We start from the raw sequence: 23,954 nt of genomic DNA on the forward strand, positions 1-23,954 counted from the left end.
CACCCCCCTCCCTCAGCCAGGCCCTGCTCTCATCACCCACATTAACCCAGAATGCCTTTGCACAGCTGTTTATTCAGAGTTAACACTTACAGACAAAGAGGTCTTTCCCCACATAACTTCATAGCATTATTTTAAATATAAATAAACATTTAGTGCTGGGAGCTTGGAAGCTTCACCCACAGCAAAGTGCATGGTGGTGCAAGGTGGGAGATGAACCCTGTCCCTTTTCTTCCTGGGACCATCTTGCACCAGTTTCCAGAGTCCAAATCCAGCAGAGCAGCAGATGAACTCCATGAAAGTGCCAAGATCCGACAGTGTTGAGTCCCTCAGGGACTCATCCTTCAGTGCTGGAACTGAGCAGCCTCTGCTCCAGGCCATCCTTGGTCCCAGAGCAGAGCCAGGTGAGGGTCCTCTCCTGGCCAGCCCCAAAGGAGAAAGAGTCCAGGAAAACAAGCTACAATTCCTTATTTCAGCATCATCCATGCTGCTGAGAAGAACTTCTTCCTAGAGGAGCCCAGCAGAGCCAGAGCAGGGGCTCCCCAGCCTGGTCAGTGTCGAGGCAGGCAGGGGCATGGGGGCAAGCAGTACCTCTCAACAAGCCAACAGCAAGGAGAGAAAATGGGATTTGGGGCCAGCAGAGTGCAGGGGATCCCAAAGCCTCCCGGGGGCACTGTTGGTCCCCCATGGCTGCTCCCAGGGAAGGTTTGTCCCGGGAACAGCTTCCTCTGCCCAGAGCCGTGGGAAGGAGCAGCCTCCACATCTCTCTGCTCCCACACACGGACAAGTGCTCAGTCCATCCTGCTGGGACAGAGGGCACCCCTGTGCCGGCAGCAGGGCTGTCCCAGGGCTCTACAACCCACACCAGTGACATTTCTTAAAGATATCTGGTGCCACCAGGTGGCTGGGACACAAGTGTCCCCCGGGACCAGCTCCTAGGCAGGGGACAGACCACGGCAGGACAGCAGGACAGCACAAGGACGGTGCCTGGACCCACAGGCACGGGGCACTTTTCTGCAGGCAGGGCAGTGCCTTCATCCCACCAGGTCCATCTCAGTCCTCCTTCAGCCCCACCGTGGGGCTCCTCCTCTACATTGCACACAGTGGAGGTCCCTCAGGACCCCAGAGCAACTCATAAATAGGAAACTACAGATCTACATTGCTACACGGAGCTCAGGGTGGGGAGCCACGCTCCTGGTGGCAGCGGCTGCCCCAGCGCGTCACGGCCGGGGCCGGGCAGGGACAATCCTCCTCTTGGCACTGTAGAAGTCTGGAAGGAAGAAGGAAAGGGTTGGAAAGTGGCTCCAGCCCGCTGGGAACAGCAGGGCAGGAAGAGGGAGGTGTCCCCAGGGAGGCACCCCAAGCCCAGGCCAGGTGGGTTTCACCCTAAAGCCCCCGTGCAAAGCTGCTGGAGAGCAGAGCTGTAAATCTGCATCATCTCTGCTGTTTGTCTCATCTGCAGTTCTACTTCAGGCCCTGACCATGGAGCACAGGAAGAAATTTTTCACTGTGAGGGAGGTGAGACACTGGCACAGGTTGCCCAGGGAGGTTCTGGATGCTCCAACCCTGGAAGTGTTCAAAGCCAGGTTGGATGAAGGCCTTGAGCAACCTGGGCTAATGGGAGGTGCTCCTGCCCATGGACCTTGAAGGTCTTTAAGGTCCATTCCAACCCCTTAATATTCAGCGATTCTAGGATTGGGTCAAGCCATTGGAACTGAAGGTGATGAACTTGGGGGCATCTTCAGCTACAAAACCCACAGGCCCAATGTCAGTCCCTGCACAAATCCCAGCAGCCAAGAGGCACCCAGCTGGGGGCCTTTTTCCCTCTGGAAGATGGGCTCTGCTTCCCTAGGAGACATCCAGGGAGGGTGGGACCCCTCCCCATGCCCAAGAGCCAGCAGGGCTCTGGCACCCAAGTCCCCTCTGTCTGTCCCTGCCATGACATCACCATCAAGCCCCCAAGGAGTGACACCAACCCCCAGTGCTCACCTTTGATTGTGGTCTGCCCACGTTTCTGCAGGGAACCAGCCCTGCAAACCTTCGAGCTCTGCTGAGCCTCCTCGGGGCAAATCCTGCCAACACGCTCCTTGGGGGGGACCCTGGTGGCCAGGGAGCTCCTGCTGTCGCTGCTGATGACAGCCCTGACCAGGCTGTGAACCTGCTGGGGCGGCTGCTCAGCCACCAGCATCCTCTCCCACTTGAAGGGCCCTTCCAGGGGAGTCTCTGTCTCAAAGTTGAAGTTCCAGCGCTGCTGAGCTTCTTCCAGCTGTTGTTTCATCTGGTCCTCAAAGTCCTGCTGGAGCTGCTCGTGGTCCACAGGGCCAAAGAGGTTCCTGCAGGCTTTGGTGCTGCAGGGGCTCTGCCCAGCCCTGCTCTGGGACAGCGGCATCGTGGCAGCTGCGGGGAAAGCAGAGCGAGTTATGGGGCTGGGGTGACAGCAGCAAACACAGGGGAGCGCTGGCCACCAGGGCAAAGCAAGGCAGCCAAGGTGGGACCAGCTGGGCTGGGTCTGCACTGAGGCAGCCTAGAGGGGACTGACACATCTGGAGTCTGACTTTGGAGATTTTAGCAAAGGCTGGAGCATGGCTGAGGTCAGACACAGCCCAGCGCGAGACAGGAGGGTGGGGAAGGTGCAGATGTCAACGTTCCCTACTCCCCCTGCAGCAGGCAAAGCCCTGCCAGGTCAGAGCATCCAGCACCTCACTGCTCCACCCACGACAGCCCTGGGGGTGCCAGCCTCAGAGCCACAGCAGATGATGCTCCCCCAGTCCCCAGACACTGCCCAACCTGCTCATCCCCACCTCCATGCAGGCAAGGGCAAGTTAGCACACGGGCAAGTGAAGCAACAGGATGTTTTTCTGGCCAGTTTCTTCATCTCAAGAACTCAGACCCAGTGGTAAGGAAACCTTCAAGCAGCTGCAAGAACGTGCCACAAGCTTGACCACTTTGTTAACCACCCTCCTTATCTGCAAGGAGCTGTTGGGTAACCAGAAACAAGACCTTGTTTGTTTTTTTTCAAATCGGTGCCGAAAGCCTTGACCTTCCCAGAAAGTGACAAAGCCTTTCCATCCGAGCAGAGCTTCCCCTGACACACGTGTGGGGATAATGGGCCCCTCATTACACCCCACTTATGAGGAAGCTGGACATAGAATCAGAATTGTTAAGGTTGGAAAACACCTACAAGATCATCGAGTCCAGCTGATAAGAGGCAGCACTGCTCTGGGATTTGAGTTTTCAGAGCTAAGGCTTGCCCCTGCTGCAACAGCCACACTCACTAAATCAGCTTAAAAAAGGAAGATTCATAGCTCCAATTTCCCACCTAATCTGGGACTCTCAAAGCTAGGCCACAAAAGATCCTCCCCGTCCCCAAACTTCCCCAAGAAATGAGTTCTCAGTCTCCTCCAGGGAAAATTTCTCTCCAAACTCAGCACCTGCAGCCCCTCTGGATTGCCTGTGCCACATTGTCTTCCCCACATTCCACCCCTGAAGTGTGCAAGAAACAACTGAATGTGGCACTCAAAGCTCTGGTCCAGCTGACAGGGCGAGGGTCGGTCAGATTTTTGGACTCGAGGATCTTGGAGATCTTTTCCAACCCTAATGATTCAATGATCCTATTGCCAGGCATGTCACCAGCCCAGTGTGCCAGTGGGGAGCTGGGGAGTGCCCAGCCCGGGGCTGGGGGGCCACATTCAGCCCCCGTGGGCACCCCGCGCTCAGACCCAGCACCCCGAGTAAAAATAGAAATCCAGCTTCCTATCTCCGGGCAGTGTGAGCACACAGACAGGGGTGACCTCACTGCCAGGCAAGTCCCAGCATGTCCAGGCAAGCCCGGGCAGGTGGTGGGAGGGGGACACGTTCGTCAGCCTGGCCAGACACCCCCGGCCCTCCCCGCCTGCGTCACGAGCCGATGTCCCCATTCCCAGGTCGCCGACGCCACTCAGGTGCCACCCTGGAGCCTCAAGATAACAGCCTGGCCCTGACTCATGGCTGCAGATTGCCAAAGCCACCAACGAGGGAGGGACCGCGACGGGCGCCGGGTCATCGTCCCCTCCCATGGGGCTGGAGCCGCTTCCAGCGACCTCTGCCCAGCCGGAGCTCCGAGGCTCCCGGCACCGAGGGAACCCCAAGATTCGGGCGAGGAAGCGGCAGGTGCACGGCCCCGTTAAAACCTCTGCCAGCCGAGCTGGGTGATGAGAGCAGCCCTGGGGGGGGACACGCAGCGGGGCTCCACAGACACCTGCGACAGCCAGGACCAGTCCCACCAGTTTGGGCAAGGCTGGGCGAGCAGGAGGGGCTGGGGGCATCCGCATCCGGGAGTGGCTGAAGCGCTGATCCCGCGCAGAGAACGCTCGGTTCGTGTCACCGATGGGTCCGGGGGGCTGGCACGGGGGTGGCCGGGACCCGCGGGATGCTCGGCGGTGGGACCGCGCCCGCACCGTGCCCTGCACGGAACCCTGCACAGCACCGGGCACCGCACCCCTACAACACCGCACCCTGCACAGCACCGCGCACCGCGCCCCGCACAGCACCGCACCCCGCACCGCCGCCACCGGGGGGCGAGCGTGACCCAGCCCGGGGGCTCCGCATCCCCCAGGGGGCTCCGGGGGCTCCGCACCGCCGGCCCCGGGCACCGCCGGCCCCAGCACCCTCTAGCCCCGGGCACCGCCGGCCCCGGGCACCGGGCGCGGCCCCGCTCTCTGCCAGCGCTGGGCACACGGCCCCAGGCGGAGCCGCCCCCGCTACGGCGTTTCCCCCGCTCCAGGCACCGGCGCTCCCCGGGGGCACCGGCGCTCGCCCTCCCTCCCCGGGCAGCGCAGGAGCGGAGCCGCTCGGCCCGGCCGTGCCCAGCCCTGCCCGCACTCACCGCCGGCTCCGCGCGTCTGCCCCAGCCCAGCCCGTCCCCGCCTTTATAGTGCAGGGCGGGGAGGAGCCGCGCCCGGCGTCGCCCGGGATTTCCCTCCCGCCCCGCCCCGGACCGGCCCCGTTCTGCGTGTGCATCCTCGCCCCCATCGCCCCTTCCTCTCCCATCCCTGTTCCCGGGAATGTGCGCGGTGCCACGGGAGACCCGGCCATGCCAGGACCGTGGGCATCGGGACCCCCTTGCTCGGGAGGGCGGGGAGCTGTGTCAGGGATACAGGGATCCCCCTCCTTGGGGAGTGTGTTGGACGCCCCTACAGCAGGAGATGGAGGGACCAGGGGATAGGGGGAAGCCCTTCCTAGGTGGGTGCAGGGCTCCGGCATCAGGGACCAGAGAGAAACCTCAGGCAGGAGACAAAGGAAACCCCAGCCAGGAGATACAGAGCCCTCCTCCCTGGGAGGTGCAGGGATCTCCCCCATCAGGGAATACAGGGACCCCCCAATCCATGAGGAAATGCAGAGACTCCCTTCCTAGAGGGGTCAGGGGACAGGGAGATGCCCCGGAGGGATGCAGAGATCTCCTCGTTGAGGGTACAAGGAGCCCCCTGCAGTGGATCCAGGTGCCACATTCCAGCCAGGACACGCAGGAGTTCAGCCAGCCCCAAGAGGGTCCTGTCCCACCCACCCGGCACTGCAGGAAGGAGATTCACGGATTAAGGAAGGGGTGGCTCAGCCCCTAGGGTGCCAAGCTGAGAACCACACGGTGATGATTCCCCCCTGGCCCCCAGGCACTGCCCAACCCATCCCCGGCCTCTCAAACAGGATTGTCTCCCCCAGGCCTGGCTCTGCTGCACCAGCTGAGCCCCAGCACCCACTGTGGGTAGCAAAAAGTGTTTGGAGTAGGATCTGCTGCCCTGAGTCCTGCAGATGTCCAGGCAGGGATGAGGAGGAGGAACAAGTCTGTGCATGTCCTGCAGGAATCTGCGGCAAGGATTCGAGGAGATCTGTGGCTTAGCTGGAAAATGCATCCAAGGGAAGGTGTGAAGACAGGTCAGCTTCTGCTGGGGTTACCCTGTGGGCCTGGAGGGAGCTGCCCTGAGCCTGGCTGGTGGCTCCATCGCTGCCTGGCAGCCCGAGGAGGGGAGGGATGCCCTCAGAGCCAGCCCAGCAGGGCACAGGGGCTCTGTCCTGCAGCCCCCTCGTGGCTCAGGCACACGGACACAAACACAACCTGCTCCCCTGGGCACAAGGAGGTGACAGCACAAGTCCAAGCGACAAAGGCCACTTTAAAGTGATCCCTTGGGAGTGCCAGGTCTCCTCAAAAGCCCCTGGAGGCAGCAGGTGCTGGGGTGCTGAGGAGGACCCTTGGTGTGCAGACCATTCCTGCTTTTTCCAGCTGGAGCAGCAGCTTCCCACTGGCCAGAGCAGCTAAAAAATGTGTTGGGGCATGTTTCGCTCCTGCCACAAGCTGCAGGAGTATTTCACAATCTCTTGTCCCTATTCTGCAGAGCTGTGCCAAGGTGCTGTAATGTGGTTCAGTGGTGGCTGTGCAGTCCCCCAGAGAGGCACAGCTGGATGGAATAGGAAAGGTGAAAAGAAGGTGGGAAATGGGAAATCACAATTCCAGGTGACAAGGTGACAGTGAGGAAAGTGAATCACTCATCCCCACTCTGGAGAGCTGTGCCAAGCCCAGTGGTGCCTGCCTGGTTCAATCCCTGGGGCTGCCTCCAGAGCGGCAGAGTTGGATGGACAGGAAATGAGGGTGAGGAATGCTAAATTCCTGTCACAGCACTGAAAAGCCAACCTGTAAAGATGCAGTCTGGACTTGAAGGCTCTAAAATTTATCCTTTCTGTTTACAATAGGCAGGGAGAGGAGGGGGCAAGCTGGGACAGGGAAGCTGTCACCGTTTTTTCCACCCAGGAATGATTTGTGCTCCTGGGTGGCAGGAGCAGCCTTCAGAGCCTCATGCAGAAGAAGTTTGCAGATGATTTCCTTGCCAAGCCCCAGCCCTGCTCCAGCTGCAGGTGTGGGTTTGCTCCCTCTGCATGTGAGGGATGCAGTTGGCACCAGCCCAGCCCAGGCATCCCCTGGGTCAGTGCAAAGGAGCCACCTGGGACTCTGGGATTTGCATTTGCCAGAGGATGCTCCCTGCTTAAAACACATCCCTTTTCTTCCATAGAAGACCACCTCCCTCTTCTCCCCCAGTGCACAGAAGGAAATGGGAACATCAAACCAGCAGCTTTTTGAAGTGGCAGAGGAAGGAGCTTGTGCAACCCAGAGTGGCCCCAGAGCCACTGGCGCAAGACTGGGGGATTCAAAAAGTGAGATAAGCCAAGCAGCCTGGCTGCTGGGAACATCCCAGCTACTCCAGGGGTTCAGCCCAGGACTAAACCAGCAAGAAAATCCATCAGATGTAGATTTTTTCCTTAGGAAAGTAACTCTCAGTGATTTTTTGGTGGGGTGAGGGTTCACTCCCCACACCCTGGGATGGGGGGCATGAGGAGGTTTCTGGCTCTTGCAAACTCCACTCTCGCTTCCCTTCCTCTGGGAGAGGGGAGCTCCAGCCACCAGGGGGTTAATTGGAAATGGGAAGTGGGAGAGGGATGGCGTCAGGGTCTGGGTCAGGAAGTCCATGGGCACGTCTGCATTGGCATTACCAGAGGGAAAAAAAGGGGTGGGGGGATAGGAGGAGGAAGAGTGATTAAGAAGGCGATACAGGAACTTAAAAAAAAAAAATCCCAAAGGTGATTCATGGTGTTTGATCCCACAACACAGAGGAGGAGGAGGAGGAGGAGCAAGGCAGACACAGGACTGGGGACCAGGATCAGCGCTGAAGGCTGATGGGCTGTTTCCTTCTCACCATTTATAGCCACGGTGTGGGATCTGTCACCTCCCCTGGCCCGGGGCTCCCAAACCCCCACCCGGGAGGAGGGTGCTCGTGGGAGAATCCGTGTTTATCATTTCCTTGAATAACCCGTCCCAATGCCTGGAAGCAGAAGGAATATATTAAATTACTGCATATTTCACAGCCTTCAAAGGAACCTCCTTCCCAGCACCGGCGGCACCCAAACACTGAGCAGCGGCCGCAGGGAGCCCTCGGGAGCGCTGAATTCCCAGGGGATCTCCCCAGGTGGGTCCCGCAGAAGCCGGGGGGAGTGGAAGCCTGAGCAGACACGGAAGCAAACGCATCACTGTGGGCAGGCAGAGCCGAGTGTGACTCAGCCCATCCTCACACAGCCCGGGATGTTCCACAGGGAACGTGCCCGGGCACGGCGCTCCTGACGGGCTCGTCCCTGCCCCGTGTCCTGCTCTGACTCGGGAAGCGGCACCCCCAAAGCCACGGGGACACGGGGGCAGCTCCGGGGTGGAGCAGGGAACGGCTTGGGTCGCATGGAGGGGTTGGGGTGGGAATGCTCCAGCCTTGGAAAATGGGGAAATGTGGTTTGGTGGAGCTGTGTTTGCAGGAATAACTCACCGAGGTCCAGCCCGCGCTCATCGGGACTGTTTGAAATGCACACAGATTCCTGCGTGTAAGGATTTTACACGGGTTTGAGATTTAGTGGTCAAAGGTCTTATGTGAAAAAGGTTTTTTGGGGCAGGGAAGTAATATTCCTGTTAGATCAACCAGCACAGAGGGGAAAACAGCAAAGATTTGGGCAGATGAGCATCCCTCAGGTCTTTTGGGATGGAGATGGCAGAGATCAGGGCACACTTTTTTAATGTTTATCTCACCTATTTCTCAAGGTGAGATAAACACAAACTCTGCAAAAAGGTGAATTTCTACCCAAAGAAACACCCTGAAAATGGGGGGAACTAACACAGGACCTCTGCCCCAGCATGGACAGTGGAGAGATGGGGTTGGGGTTCAATCCTGCAGAACTCACCATCCTACACCCCAAATGTCCAGCCAGGCTGTGTCCCACTCCATGGGGCACAGGGGTGATTTTTTTTCCCCTCCTCAAACAGCTTTTATTTGCCAGAACATCCCAGGCAGGTGGAAATTACTCAACTCAGGACAGCAGATTGCCAGTGACAAAGTCCTGAGTATTCCAGCACTAAAAAGCCTCTTCAGCAAGATTCAAATCACCAGGAGTTTTTTCTCTGTGGTTTTTTTTTTTATTATCTCTGCTAACAAGCTTTTTTCTTTTAAGTGGGAAACGTGAAGGCTCTTAATGAAACCCTCACGCTCCAGCAGAAGTCTAAATGAGCCCAGTGTTCGGCTGGAGGGCGTTTGTATCCCAGCAAAGCCTGTTTTCCCATCAGCTCTTTGAAGTGCCCTATTAAGTGATTTTATACTAATAGGATTTTCCCAGGAAAGAAAGACAAGAATGACAAAACGCTGAATGCTTGATTAACTCTGCCCCTAAAAGAACTCGGATCGTGTTAATTGACTGTTCCCCTGCCATATCCAGCCCTTGTTTGCCCCATTTATGAAGGCATTTTGATGAGACACCAGACCCAGCAGAGTGGAAATAGAGTCCCACCAAGCACAAATAGGGGATGAGACAGTCCTAAAACAAGGCCTTTGCTTACTGGAAATATTCCTGGATGCGAGAGCCAGGCCATGAATCGGTCGCTTCATTCGGCCCCTCACTCATTTTCATCCAAGATTGTTTTTAGCCCCATTCATAGTCATTAACGTAATTGCTTCACTGACTTTCCATGAGCAGCTTGGAAGCTTTGTGGGGTTTTTTTGCTGGCAGCAAAGGCCTCATTGTTCCGAGTACGGCCGGGCGGCCGCAGTACCTGGCTCCAGACCCTGCACCCGGCTGTCCCTTTATCCCCTGCCCTCAGTGCCCACGGCCTGGAGCACGGCAGGACAGGGCAGACACCCCCAGGAGGGGACATGGACACCCTCAGGAGGGGACACAGACACCCACAGGAGGGGACATGGACACAGACACCCTCAGGAGGGGACACAGACACCCACAGGAGGGGACATGGACACCCTCAGGAGGGGACATGGACACAGACACCCACAGGAGGGGACATGGACACCCTCAGGAGGGGACATGGACACAGACACCCTCAGGAGGGGACACGGACACCCACAGGAGGGGACATGGACACAGACACCCTCAGGAGGGGACACAGACACCCACAGGAGGGGACACAGACACCCACAGGAGGGGACATGGACACAGACACCCACAGGAGGGGACATGGACGCCCACAGGAGGGGACACAGACACCCACAGGAAGGGACATGGACACAGACACCCACAGGAGGGGACATGGACACCCACAGGAGGGGACATGGACACAGACACCCTCAGGAGGGGACACAGACACCCACAGGAGGGGACATGGACACCCTCAGGAGGGGACATGGACACAGACACCCTCAGGAGGGGACACGGACACCCACAGGAGGGGACATGGACACAGACACCCTCAGGAGGGGACACAGACACCCACAGGAGGGGACACAGACACCCAGAGGGGGGGACACAGACACCCACAGGAGGGGACATGGACACAGACACCCACAGGAGGGGACATGGACACCCTCAGGAGGGGACACAGACACCCACAGGAGGGGACACAGACACCCAGAGGGGGGGACACAGACACCCACAGGAGGGGACATGGACACAGACACCCACAGGGGGGGACACGGACACCCACAGGAGGGGACACAGACACCCACAGGAGGGGACACAGATACCCACAGGAGGGGACACAGACACCCACAGGAGGGGACATGGACACAGACACCCACAGGAGGGGACATGGACACCCACAGGAGTTATTTTGCAGCCAGCAGTTCCCCATGGGCATCTCAGTGAGGGCAGGGAGAGAACAGCAGGACCTTACCCAGCAGGGTGAGTGAGTGGAGGGAGTGTGGGGCAGGATTGCTCCTGTCCATGCAGCCCCTGGAAGCTGTCAATGGATGTAAATTCTTCCCAATGCACAGCACATGTGGCACGGTGCTGCTGCTGAGGGTTTGCTGCTCTCCAAGCCATGGATGGTTTGAAATCCATTGGGAGCTGGATCTGGCCCTTTATAGGCACGAGAAGGAGGTGAGGATGGGGAGCTCTGACCAAGCATTTGCTCACGGTGTCACCTCTGAAACAACCCTGATTCCATGGGGCACCCTCTGCCTGGAGCACCCAGACACCAGGGTGGGGCATCTCCACTCCCAAACGCTGGGAGTTGGGGCTGTCCCACACAAACCTGGCTCTGGGATGTGCACCCTGGCCTGCCCATCCCAACAGCCACTGGCTCAGCGTGTGTCACCATCTCCTGGGATCCCCAGTCACACCTTTCGGGAATGCCCCAGTCCAGCACAGCCTCGTGATTCACTTTGTGCTGGGGGGCGAGGATGGGGCTGGGCGTGGGCACAGGGAGGGAAGGGGCAGAGCAGGGGGCAGACCCTGAGCATGGCATGAAATGGGATCTGCAGGAGGGCAGGACCAGGACCCAGGCAGACCCTGAGCATGGCATGAAATGGGATCTGCAGGAGGGCAGGACCAGAACCCAGACCCCAGACCCCAGATAGACCCTGAGCATGGCATGAAATGGGATCTGTATGAGGGCAGGACCCAGACCCCAGACAGACCCTGAACATGGCATGAAATGGGATCTGCAGGAGGGCAGGACCAGGACCCAGACCCCAGACAGACAGATCCAGCCCTGCCTTGTGCAGTGACTCGTGCACAGCCCAGAGCAGAGCAGAGGTAATGGGAGGGGACAGCTGAGATGGCAATAAAGGCAGGGGTGATGATATGGCAGCCACCACCTTGACACAGGGTAAGGGTCGATTGCACTTTTCCTCCTACATGTCAGTCAGGCAGAGCAGGATTTCCGGGAGTGGGGATGGAGGAGCAGATTTCACCCCACTGGTCCCCTGAGCTGGGCCATGGGGGTGGACATGCTCCACACACCAGAGAGGCTCTGCCCAGTTCCACAGAGATTTAAGTTGGGGAGTTCCAGGTGCCAAAATAAAACTTTCTCTTTCAGTTTCAGGAAAAAAAAAAAAAGAAAATTTGCTGGAACCTGGAGCTGTGGTCAGCAGTGCCACAGAGGATGGGAACAGGGTTTAAAATGTTCTGTACCTCACCCACCAGCAGCAATGCTGCACCAGAGCCCTTCCCACCTCTGCACAAACCTCAGCTTGGCAGAACACTGAGACATTTATAGATTATCAATTGTAAATCCACAATGGGAGCAGGAGGGAGACAAAGGGAGAGGGATGTTGTAAAGCTGAAGTTCCCCTGCCCCTGTGCTGAGCACTGCTAAGGCCACACCTTGAGGTGTGTTCAGTTTTGGGCTCCTCATGGCAAGAAAGACATAGAGGGGCTGGAGTGTGTCCAGAGATGGGAACAGAGCTGGGGAAGGGTCTGGAGCACCAGGAATGGCTGAGGGTGCTGGGAGGGCTCAGCCTGGAGCAAAGGAGGCTCAGGGGGGACCTTGTGGCTCTGCACAGCTCCTGACAGGAGGGGACAGCTGGGGGGTCAGGCTCTGCTGCCAGGGAACAGGGACAGAAGGAAACAGCCTCAAGCTGCACCAGAAGAAGTTTAGGTTGGATATTAGCAAAAATTCCTTCACCAGAAGGGCTGTCAAGCACATGCACAGGCTGTCTAGAGCAGTGGCAGAGTCACCATCCCTGGACACATTTCAAAAAAAGTATGGATGGGTTAGTGCTGGACCTGGCAGTGCTTGGTTAGACATGATGATCTTAGAGGGCTTTTCCAACCTAAATTATTTCATGCTTCTATGAAACAGGAAACACTGAAAATATCTACAGATCAAAAAATACCCTATGGGTCCCTGTCAAACATTCCCTGCACAGGGGAACTCCTGCCTCCAAACCTGGCAGAGTTTCATCCACGAGTTCCTGAGTGGCACGTGTCAGCCAGGCAGCTGCAAGGACAAGCTGGCAGGAGTGGCAGCAAACCACACCTGGAGCTTATCTCCCCAGCTGGACAACCTCCTCCCACAAAGTTTATAGTGCAAGTGCATGAAAAGCTGATCAATCCAGCACCAGGAAGAGCAGCACCCAGTGCACAAGGGGCAATAACACTGGTGCTGGGCAGAAATCCTTCTCTGCAATGAGGCTGAGGCCCTGGCACAGGCTGCCCAGAGCAGCTGTGGCTGCCCCAGCCCTGGAAGTGTCCAAGGCCAGGTTGGATGGGGCTTGGAGCAACCTGGGAATAGTGGAAGGTGCTCCTGCCTATGGCAGGGGGTGGAACAAAATGAGTTTAAGGTCCCTCCCAACCCAAACCATTCCGGGATTCCCTGAAACACCAACTGCAAATGCTTTGTATCAAACACTGACAGCAAGCCCTCCATCAGCAGGGAGGGCTGGGACAGCGCCGAGACTTCCTGCTGAATATTTTTGAATATTCATGTTGTAAGCAGCCTCTGCCCATGAGGAGATAATGCCTGTCTGACAGCTGGCAGGGGTGATGTTCCTAAGTGACAGCCTGAGTGACACAGTGCCCCACCCTGATACCCCTGCTGCACCCCGATAGCGCCGTCCCGACTGAGCCGGGGCTGCCCAGGGCCTGTCACACACCTCGGGGTGTTCTGGGGCTGGCATCAGCCAGTGGCACATGACAACTCCTGTGTTAGCCAGCAAAATGCCAACAACAACAGTGGGACTGGAGCAGGAAGAATCTCCTCACGGTCAGGGAGGTTGTGGAGTGACAGCGCTGGCCATGGTGACAGGATCCAGATGGGAAGGATTTGTGCTTCCCTCTTCCAACTGGGATCACTCCCACAGAAAATCTGACGGCTAAAATGACTTAGAGGAGCAAGCAGAAACACCACCCCAATCAATGTGAAGATTTGTTCAACTCCAAGTTATGTCAGCCACTAAATTATTAAATAATAGCCACATGAATCACTTGGGAACGAACATAGTGTTCCTCTTGCATGTCTATTTTGTATTTGTCTGGATCCCATGTTTATTTTAGTCCCCAGCCATGTTTGTTTGAAAGGCATTAACAGAGGAACTCGTGGCCGTGCCCCAGTGAAACTGCAGAAACGAAAGAGCAACCCCAGAGAGTGATGGTGCTTGGAGGAAACCAGAACACTTCTCATGTCAGAGCCTGGGATAAGGCTTCAGCTCCAGCAAGCCCCTGACTAACTGCAAACATGGCTAAGCTAAAAATAGCTTTATTCTGCCAGGTTTTGGCAGGCTGAGGGGTGGAGCTGGAGGCAGCTGTGTTCCAGCAGCAGGGCAGTGGGGAGCTGTGTCTTTAGGGCAGGTATGGCAAGGTGCCATCGCCCGTGCAGGAGCTAAGGTCAAAGCAGAGCAACTGGAATTGCACTCCTGCCCTTCAGCCTTTTGTTTGCAAAAGGGGCTGATGCTCCAGTTTTTTCACTTGTTTTGTAATTTGGTTTAACTCTGCACTAAGACAGCTCCAGAGCAGGTTCACCTGTGGGGGGGACTGCAGCTCAGGTTTTGGGACAGTATTGCTGGGGCAGGATTTGAGCAAGGGTACAGAGACAGGGATCAAATCCAGCAGAAATTTGTCCAACATTCAGCCCCTTTGAGGACCTGTGTATCAAGAGACACTGAGGCAGCTCATGGGGATGACATCACAGCAAATGAAAGTAAAACTGGAAAAACTGGAAACTGAAAAATGGTGATAAGAGCAGTAAAAAGCTGCAGAAGTGCTCAGGCACTGCTGGGGGAATGGTTGGACGCAATGTTAGGGGGCTTTTCCATGATTTTATTAATAAACACAAAACCCTGAAAACATCTATAGGTCAAAAAATCCTTCCAGCACTGGGTTCTGCTTCCTGACCCCACCAAAGCAGGAGAGGCTCAGAACTACAAGGTGTAACCTGTGCCAGGCTGCTGCAGAAGATCCATGGGCACTGTGTGGTGTCTCTCTGGTTTCAGAAAGAAGGAAATGCAAGGGCAGAGGATGAAATTCAAAGCCCTTCCATCAGTAACACACTGCAGCTCCAGCTGGGCTGGAGGACAGGAGAGCAAAGCTCCAGAACCAGACTGGGTTTGGAGGATGAGGGGGATAACACAGCACACCTGTTTGTCCAAGAGTAAAAAAGCTTTTTTTTGGCTCTGGACTTCTGCAGCTCTGTTCTGCTCTCAGATAGGGAGCAAATCAATTTAGAGGAGAAACCACAAACTGCCAGGCTGCACCTCTGGACAGGGATTTGACAATCCTTCCCAAGGTTCAGCTTTGAAATCAACAGTGGGAATGGTCCATACTGGCTCCCTTCAGCTTTCTGAACAGGGTCAGGATAAGGTATCCTAAAACCTGATGAATTTGAGTGGAACAGACAAACACAAATCTATTTTTCAAGGGATTTTTTCCTTGTTTTTTTAACATATATCTGCCAGCCTTCCTTTTCTCCAGTTTTTGTCCTAGCTAGCATTATGCATATGGACACATCATCCTGCACATGGAGCAGCCTAACCAGCACTGTCAGTGCTTGGGATGATCACAAACCCTCACCCAAGCACGACCCTGGCTGCAGGCCAGTGCAACAAATCCCAACAAAAGAAAGAAAGTGGAGAGGTTAAGGATGTCCTAAAGTGCAAGGCACATTCTTAACACGATCTTTGGTCATAAACAAAGAGCAGCATGTACATAAAAAGAAAAAAACAAGATCTTCTTTGCAAACCCATTTGCACACAATGCTCTCCCCAGGGAGAGTGTATAAAATAACTGGGATGTGCTCAGGCACTGCTGAGGATCTCCGATGATTAACCCCAGGATGCTTCTGCCTGAAGCAGGGGCAGTTAAACCTCTCCCCAAATTAGAAACACTGTGTAAATCATGACTGTCAGCACCATGAAACCAGGCCCTGAAACAATCTGGAAGGTGCCAGGCAGCAGCAATTGCTCCATCACTCCAGGGGTCTCCAGAGCAGGGCTGTGGCTGAGGTTCTGCCAAGGAGCCTTGGATAGTGTCCTTCTGTCCTACCCTGGCAGGGACAGACTGCTTGGTGATTCTTCCTGGTGTCAGAATCTTCGGGGAAAGGCAAGGGATGGCCCTGGCCTCAGAACACCAACACTTCCTTGTACATTTAATTTGAGAGCAAACTTCTGAAACACAACACTCCCAGGCTGGTCACTCCCTCAGACAGGAAGGAGATGCCTGAAATCCACAAATGTGCTGGTACATCAAAAATAGCTCATTACCTACACCCTGTGGGAAGGGCTGTCCAGTCAGTGTTTACACATATTTATTAATTTCCTATCTTTTTCTAGAAGCTGTTTGTTGTGTTCCCCTTCAAACCTCCACCCAATTACATAAAACCAGCCCACTTCTGATCTAAGGAGCAACTTCTTCATTCAGCTGGGGACTAGAATAGTCAGAAACCTGAAACTGGAACACTTCTGCAAGAGTGTTGCGTATGAAAACCACAACCTGCTTCCCACTGTCTCTGGCACTTCAGATTTCTCTCCCTGCAGCCGCTGAACTGAAGGCTCCTTGTTCTGCCAGGTAACCACAGGAAGAACGTCCGTGCCGGCAGAGGCACCGCGAGCTGTGACCCTTCTGCACACCCGACACTGCCAGAGGCACGGAGGGAAAGGGAAGGGAACGGAGCAGGGCCGGAGCGGGGCCGGGGATCCCAGAGCGAAGAGAGCCGGGCCGGAGGAGCCGCGCTGACCCCTGCCGGGCACCGGCGGCACTGCAGGCCCGAGCCCGCTCCAGCCGCTGCTCGCACCCTCCGCGGGTGAAACGAGGCCCCGCAAACGCCGGGCCTGGCCCGGGCAGTCCCAGCTCATCGCTGAATCCCGTTCCAGGCTGTGAGGGCCTCTTGCAGCACATGCGGCCAGCCTGTGTTTCTGGGACAGGAGGTGGGAGACACGGCGACACACAGTCGTTAACTCAACAGAACCTCAGAGGGGTTGGAAGAGACCTTCAAGACCCAGCCCAACAAAGACTAAGTCATTAAAAAAATAAATCAATCCAGACACAGCTCAGCAGCACCAGCACATCCTTGCCTTAGAGCTTCACCACCTCCTTGTCCCTGCCTGGAAACCACCAAGTAAAGGAAACTCCACCACTGTCACAGACATATTTGATGGAAAATCCTTTCCTTAGGGATTTTTCCTCCTGAGAAGCTGAGAGGCCTCAGGAACAAAATGTAACCAATGGTTATCTGCTGCTGTGGAATGCAACAGGTGCATCTGGGATTGGTCTCATGTGGTTGTTTCTAATTAATGGCCAATCACGGCCCAGCTGGCTCAGACTCTCTGTCTGAGCCACAAACCTTTGTTATCATTCTTTCTTTTTCTAGTCTTAGCCAGCCTTCTGATGAAATCCTTTCTTCTATTCTTTTAGTATAGTTTTAATATAATATATATAATAAAATAATAAATCAAGCCTCCTGAAACATGGAGTCAGATCCTCATCTCTTCCCTCATCCTGGGACCCCTGTGAACACGGGCACACACCACCAGTGTTTATCATGAGGGATTTAATCTAAACCACACAACTGAACCAGTGGAGCAATCTGGGATTCAGGTGCAAGGGAGCCCTTGGGCAGTGTGGCAGCCCCAGCTGCTCTCCAGCCATGCTGCATTTCTACAGGAAGTGAATCTCAGGTAAGTTTTGGTTTCCAGACTGAGATGGGATGAGTACCTGAACTGCTGCTCCCAACCCACAGCTGGCATACACAGCTCATGGTGAACCTTTGCATCTCCAGCTGGCTTTCCAAGGAATCACTACAGGGCTCCTTGCCAGGCAAGAGGTCAGGTGGCATTTGCTACTGAGCAGCCCAGCTGGACCTGTAAAACAGGATTAGACTGCCATGGTGGAGTGAGACTGCCCCTCACCACGGGCAGGGGAGCAGGTACAGCTGTGCTACAGCCAGGGGGGTGACTGCCACAGTCAGGGACGAGTTAAATACTGAACAACGAGTTGTAACCAAAACTTTAATCCCAAGGATCTCACAAAAGACATTTTACAAGTGACATGAAAATTCTTGTACAGTAAAGAAATGTTTAATAACTAATGTTTACAATGTACCATTAGACACAACACATCCACTCCAGGTGTCAGTTCTGCTGTGGATTTGGTCTATTCAGAGCTTCTGGAATACATGGTCAATCAACAATCACCTAATTAAGGACTCTACTCACACCAAGTACAAAATTAACTGACCCTACAGCTACAAAGTTGTATTTCATGGAATAGAAAGCAGCTCAGTCAGAACTGGAGCTGGATGAAGCTGCAGCCCCCAACCCTCACCCTCCCCCTGCCCCACTACTCTCCTTCCCAGACATGGGCTATGGAGCACCTGTGTCCTGCTCTGCTCCTGGCCTGATCCCACAAGGAGCCATCCCTGCACACTTCCTCCAGCTGAGCCCCAGCCACCCCCAGGCCAGCCCAGCCCCACAACACAGACCATTTGCCATTCCACACACACACACACACCCCTCCCATGTCTAATGGTACATTGGAAAACCATTAATATTACAAATCATAGGATCTGCTCAGAACCATATACAGATTCACATCTTTACATTTGCCACCTGTTACAAGATACAAGGAACAAAGCAAGTTCAACAGCTAAAACATTTTAAAAATGCACCAAGCTTTATGAAGTCTCAAAACAAAATGTTCTGTACATACTCCTGGCCTCGGATCTCATGACTTCCTGTACACAGCTCCTTCCCACAGTCCTATTTCCTCTCATTTGACCTGGAGCGACTGAAGAACAACAGACAGGTAAGGTTAGGATCAGGTGTCAGGAACAGATTTTCCTGTAAGCCCCCCAGCCACAATCAGCAGGTGATATTTAAGCATTTTAAAAATACTGTTCATTTAATAAAACTGAATATTTTGTTGTTTTTAAGCGAAGAATCTCCTATGACACTAGAGGTGATTCTCCAACAAGGCACAAAGTTATTTTCACATTTACTCAGAACCACAAACACTGAAGGCTCTCCTTACCTGCGAGACCTGGAGAAGGAGCGGGAGGGCTTGTGGTTCCTCTCCCGTGAGAGTGACCTCTCTCTTCTTCTGTCTCTGGAGAGGGACCTGGGACAGACCACAGCACCATCAGAGCAAAGCTTCATCAGGCCCAGGAGGCTCCCTGAGATGAGGAGCTTCCCTTCAGGAGTGAAGGTTTCTAACTGTTCAACCAGGGGAAGCTTGTTATCCATGCTGCTATTTATTAACCTTTTCTTGAGGGAAGAATAATCAGCCTGAGCCAATAATGTGCTGTAAACAGGTATGTAGCACTTTGGAGAAGTTTGGTCTGTTATTTTTTTTTTTTCAGAATCCCATTCAAATCACATTCTGATTTATGCCTGGACTCAATTGTCTTTTCCCACCTCAGGGCTCAATGATCCTATGCTCACAGTATCTGTGAGAGAGTAGCACATTAAGACTTAAACTTAGGGGAAAACTGACAGAAGATGCCAGGCAGCTGCAGAAAGGAAACTACTTCTGTTCTCAGTATCCTTCCACTGCTACCCCTGGAATCTCAAACAGCTCAGTAATTCCAGGCAAGCAATATGACAGAAGCCAATCTGTTTCTCCTTTACCAAACTGATTGTGCACAGCCCACACACTGAGCTGTTTTGGGCTGTCCTTTTCAGACCCCTGGGCTGGAGCAGTCCATGGGGAAGGGAAGGGATCCGTACCTGCTGCGGCTCCTGGAGAAGCTTCTCCTTCGTGGTGATCTAGAACCAGAAAACCAAATGTGAGGCACTTTATCCATTCTTTGAGCTTTAATGGGCTGAGGCATTTCCCAACTTGTCAAACTCACTGTTGGGCCCAGGGAACGTGCCAAGAATAACTGGCATCCATCATCCAGTAAAAGGCATGGAAAGATTAGGCAGTAAAACCAAGCTCAGTGTGAACAGCACGTTTCCAACCACGAATTCACTTAACTAAGAACGCGTCAGAGCAGAGTTGTCCAATGCAACACTTTCCATTTCAACTAAATACACTGCCCAGAACACCACACCAAAGTCCCACAGGTGGTTCCAAAAAAAAAAAAAAAAAATAGCACAGAGCAAATGTTTTGGAACCCATGCAAGCCAAAAAGGTCCATAACAAGACATAAAGAGATATCAAGTGGAAAAAAAAAAAGTGAAAATGCGCTCAGTGTCAATATTGATAATGCCATTAAGTGCTACATTAGAACTGCATATTTGTGATTGTCATTTTTAATGCCATAGAGTGTGTTTAGACTATTTTCTTATAAAAAATAAAAAATTAAAAAATATAACCTTAGCTCGGCCCAGTTCATCCCAAAAAGTAATTGTTTTAAGTTTTGAAAACTGTTAGTAAAACCATTTAAAGGTGATAGGATTTTTCTGGCAAGGAAAAGCTACATTTGTTAGAGCTTTATTAAAAATTTAGTTTGGCATCTCACATGCAAATATCCTGGTTTTTACATTATTCACAGTGTAAGAGCTTCCATATCACCCTTAAAAGTTTTCTCAAGCAACATATGTACGTTACCACTCAATTATGCACAGCCAGCCTTTGATTGAGAAAAGTAATTACTTATAAGCCGCTTACTCCTTATTTTAACCAGCAGTAAACTGTATAAGCAGGAAAAACTTACAAGTCTTTGGTTTCAACAAGCTAGAAATGGTGAGGTGAGGCTGCCGGACTGACTGCCAAGAAGAATTTGCTGAAAAGGTTTTGCCAGATGTTGCGTTGTATTTAGTTGGTTGGCGAAGGGGGTGTTGTGGATTTTTCCTGCTTTTTTGTTAGCCGAAGGCTGCTGCTGTAGTTGTTGTGAAGACATTTGGTAAATAAACAGCTGAGCTGATTGGCCGGGAATGTGTGGGCGGTCGAGGTGGCTGCTGCCGATTTGGTTAAGGTTGGAGAGAAGGCTGAGAGAAAACAGCATGCTCGGGAACCAAAGGGCGGTGCAACCTGACGACTGGCCATGCCTGGGTCATGTGAAACGACACCAGCCAAGCTGCATGGGGCGCGCTGGTCACATGACGCTGAAAGGGCTAGTTGGCTGGCTAATGCAGACTCAGAGGGTGGTGAGAAGAGACATGATGGTGACTCTGTAACGGGTTCATTTTTATTAATAGATGGACCAAAAAAGCATAAAAAAAATGAAAAACAAGCCATCAGTACAACCATCTATTAGCTAACAAATACTCCTAATGTGTTATTTTTTTTGGGTTTTTTTTTTTTTTTCAACAGCAAAAGGGTAAGCTTGAAACCCTGGCTTGGGAGGACTTCACTCACCTGCCACAGGTAAATTCAGTCCTGTAAAAACCACGGTGCACACTTAAACTGCCAGACAAACTAGTCTGGGTCCAAGAATGTGCCAGTGCCCAAAAATCCTGCTATATGCTAGAGCTGGGTTTGCAAACCTCAGGTGACAGGATTGTCACATGATGCTTTATTTCCACGCTAACACTAAAGTGTCAAGATTCCAGATGTTTAGAGCAACTGTTACTCAATCTATTATTAAACAGCTGCCTGCTTGGGAAGTATTTTAGTTCTGCAAACAAAGTGGAAAAACCCATTGGTATGGAAATGCTATACTGCTGTATGTCATGTTTTGCCAATATGGAGTAAAGGAAAGGAACAGCCTAAGTTGAAGTATGGGGAAGAAAGGCAAAGTGTGACTAGAAGATGAGCAGGTTTTAAGAGGAAGGAGGATAAGCCCAGGACAGAGGGCACTGACTACCAACTGCACAGTCACCTACGGACAAAAGCCAACAACATTCAACACAACTCAAGTTCACCTCGATTTTGTGGGGGGTTGGTTTGGGTTTTTTTTTTTTTAGCATCTGTCATTTCCAAATCATGATCAGATAGATGAATGCCATCCATCAACATGCCTTTAACAAGCCTGCTCCTAGGATGCTAGGTGGTAACTGTGCCAAGGGCTCTAGGAGTGTGCTGTGCCCAGGTACCTGCGCCGAGGAGGGGGACTCCTCCTGCGATAGTCATCCCGAGGGCGCCGGCCCCACGACGGAGGGGGGCCGCGGTTCCGACTCCGCTTCTCCCCGTTGGAGAGCTCCACCCGCACACGACAGCCACAGAGCGTTCTGGGGAGAGAGGGGAACTCTGCTCAGCACTGCCAGGGAGAAGGCAGCAAGGAATAGGGCATACATGATCCAGAAAGTGGAAGAACAACGCAAAAGGGAAAAATGTTCTGTTGTCAAAGCACAGTGCCCAGAGTCAGCTCCAGCACTTCCCTTCCCTGCAAGTGTCCAAGGCCAGGCTTGGAGCAGCCCAGGCTATCCAGTGGAAGGTGTCCCTGCCCACAGCAGAGGGTGGAACCGGATGGGCTTCCAGCCCAAACCGTTCTGAGATCCCTTGGCAGACAAAAGGATTGGCTGCTTCTCAAAACTGCTGTGCCAGTAAAGCAGGCAGGGAAAGAGCAAAGGAGAGTCTCCACAATCAGTTTTACCTCTTTATAGTAACACCATCTGCAATTTAATTAACACACACAAAGAGATGCAAATAATTCCTAACTTGGGAGTTCAACTGGGAAATGTAAAATTAACCATTACAATAGTATTCACGAAGGAGAGCAGGGATAGATGTGATATTGGGAAGGAATTTTTCAGTGCCCAGAGCAGCTGTGGCTGCACCTGGATCCCTGGAAGTGTCCAAGGGCCAGGCTGGATGGGGCTTGGAGCAGCCTGGGATGGTGGAAGGTGTCCCTGCCATGGGGAGGGTGGGACTGGATGAGGTCTGAGGTTCCTTCCAGCCCAAACCATTCTGAGATTCTATTGCTGCACCATAAGAACACCCTTATAGTACCATACAAAACAGGGCATAAGAAATGCATCAAGACTTTAGTCCTGCAGTTTAAGTTTCACAATTTAAAACTGTATCACTCCTATAACGTCCCATATTTTGACCAGCCAAGCCAAGCACACTTTACCTTCCATCTAGCTCTCTTACTGCATCAGCTGCATCTCGGGGATCTTCAAACTCCACAAAGGCAAACCCAGGAGGATTTCTCGCCACCCATACACTGCGCAGTGGTCCATAGTAGCCAAAAGCTCGCTCTAATTCTGTTTTGTTGCCATTGTTTCCAAGGTTACCCACATAGACCTTGCAGTCCAGCGGACAAGAGTCACGATGCATTGCTAGGACAAGAAAAAAAAGAAGTTCACATATATTTAACACAGCTCACGTGCTTCTTCACTTCCACGGGAAGTCACTCTATTGGCTACTTCCCCCTGAAACTTCAGCAGTGATGCGTTGTGATGGAGACACTGTTTGGAAGGGCCGAGCGGGCTGGGAGAAAACTTAAAACCCAACAAGAGAGCTGCTATGCCACATTGTGATTAAAATTCACTATTTCGAGGAATTTCATTTACTTTTACTGTTTAGATTTGTTGGGGGAGGTCCCTGCGCTTCTTTTCCTGCTTAGCGCGGGGGGGTCTGCAGAGGGCGCTGCGCGGGGGAGGCTCCATTGTTCCCGGATCGGGATTAGGATCAGGGCGATCCGCGCACGAACGGGGTGGGCAGCGCCATCTCCCGCCGAGCCCCGCGGGCAATGCCCGGGGACTCGCTCCGGAGCTGCTCCTCGGTGCGCCGTGAGGGACCAGCGCTGCCACTGGCGGACGGGCCGCCGCCACACCGACCCCGCGGCACTCCCCACCCCGCCTGGCCTCACACCCCGCGGGGAACAGGCCGAGAACGGGCTCCTCCCGGCAACCCGCCGCCTCCCCGCCCGGTTCCGCTCAGGGCCGCGGCAGCCGCCGCCCCAAGCCCGGCGTTACAAAATGGCGGCTGCTTTGTTTGCCGCCGCCGCCGCTTCCATCCGCCCTGACGGGCACCAAGACCGCGGCTGCCGCCTCCCCCCCGCCCTCCGGGGTGAAGATCCTCACCGGTGCTTAGAGGGAGGGCGCGCGAAGGGAGCCCGCGCTAAACTCAGCCGACTCGACCCTCAGCGAGACCCCAGCTCCGCTTTTCCTCACTGGACAAAATGGCGGCCAGCAACGACCCCGCCCGCATTTATATAATGCCAGTCCTCTCCCACGTGATGCCAGGCGGCAGCGAATCAGAGGGCGCCGTTGCGCTGATTGACAGGTGGCGTCACGGCGCGCGCGAGCGCGGGCGGGCTCTTGGCGGCAATGGCGGGAGCGCTGAGGCGGCCCCGCCTGGGCCCTGGAATCAGGAGCGGTAACAGCCCCAGAACTGCTGGTTTATCGGCTAAC

The 23,954-nt window shown here is 53.9% G+C and overlaps 2 protein-coding genes across 2 annotated transcripts; both read right to left on the reverse strand.

The window, feature by feature from the left end:
* Positions 1-52: 52 nt before the first annotated feature.
* CDKN1A (cyclin dependent kinase inhibitor 1A) lies at positions 53-4,955 on the reverse strand. The gene is made up of 3 exons (XM_054649005.2): positions 4,862-4,955; positions 1,987-2,394; positions 53-1,267 (listed from the first exon to the last, which is right to left on the reverse strand). The coding sequence occupies exons 2-3, from the start codon at positions 2,384-2,386 to the stop codon at positions 1,218-1,220; spliced, it is 450 nt and encodes a 149-aa protein (XP_054504980.2). The 5' UTR covers positions 2,387-2,394; positions 4,862-4,955; the 3' UTR covers positions 53-1,217.
* Positions 4,956-17,706: 12,751 nt separating this feature from the next.
* Positions 17,707-23,749, reverse strand: SRSF3 (serine and arginine rich splicing factor 3). The gene is made up of 6 exons (XM_054648652.2): positions 23,625-23,749; positions 22,670-22,877; positions 21,690-21,824; positions 19,437-19,475; positions 18,742-18,828; positions 17,707-18,498 (listed from the first exon to the last, which is right to left on the reverse strand). The coding sequence occupies exons 2-6, from the start codon at positions 22,873-22,875 to the stop codon at positions 18,471-18,473; spliced, it is 495 nt and encodes a 164-aa protein (XP_054504627.1). The 5' UTR covers positions 22,876-22,877; positions 23,625-23,749; the 3' UTR covers positions 17,707-18,470.
* Between the last annotated feature and the right edge of the window lie 205 nt (positions 23,750-23,954).

Source organism: Agelaius phoeniceus, chromosome 25, assembly GCF_051311805.1.
Source record: "Agelaius phoeniceus isolate bAgePho1 chromosome 25, bAgePho1.hap1, whole genome shotgun sequence".
Classification (NCBI taxonomy): domain Eukaryota; kingdom Metazoa; phylum Chordata; class Aves; order Passeriformes; family Icteridae; genus Agelaius; species Agelaius phoeniceus.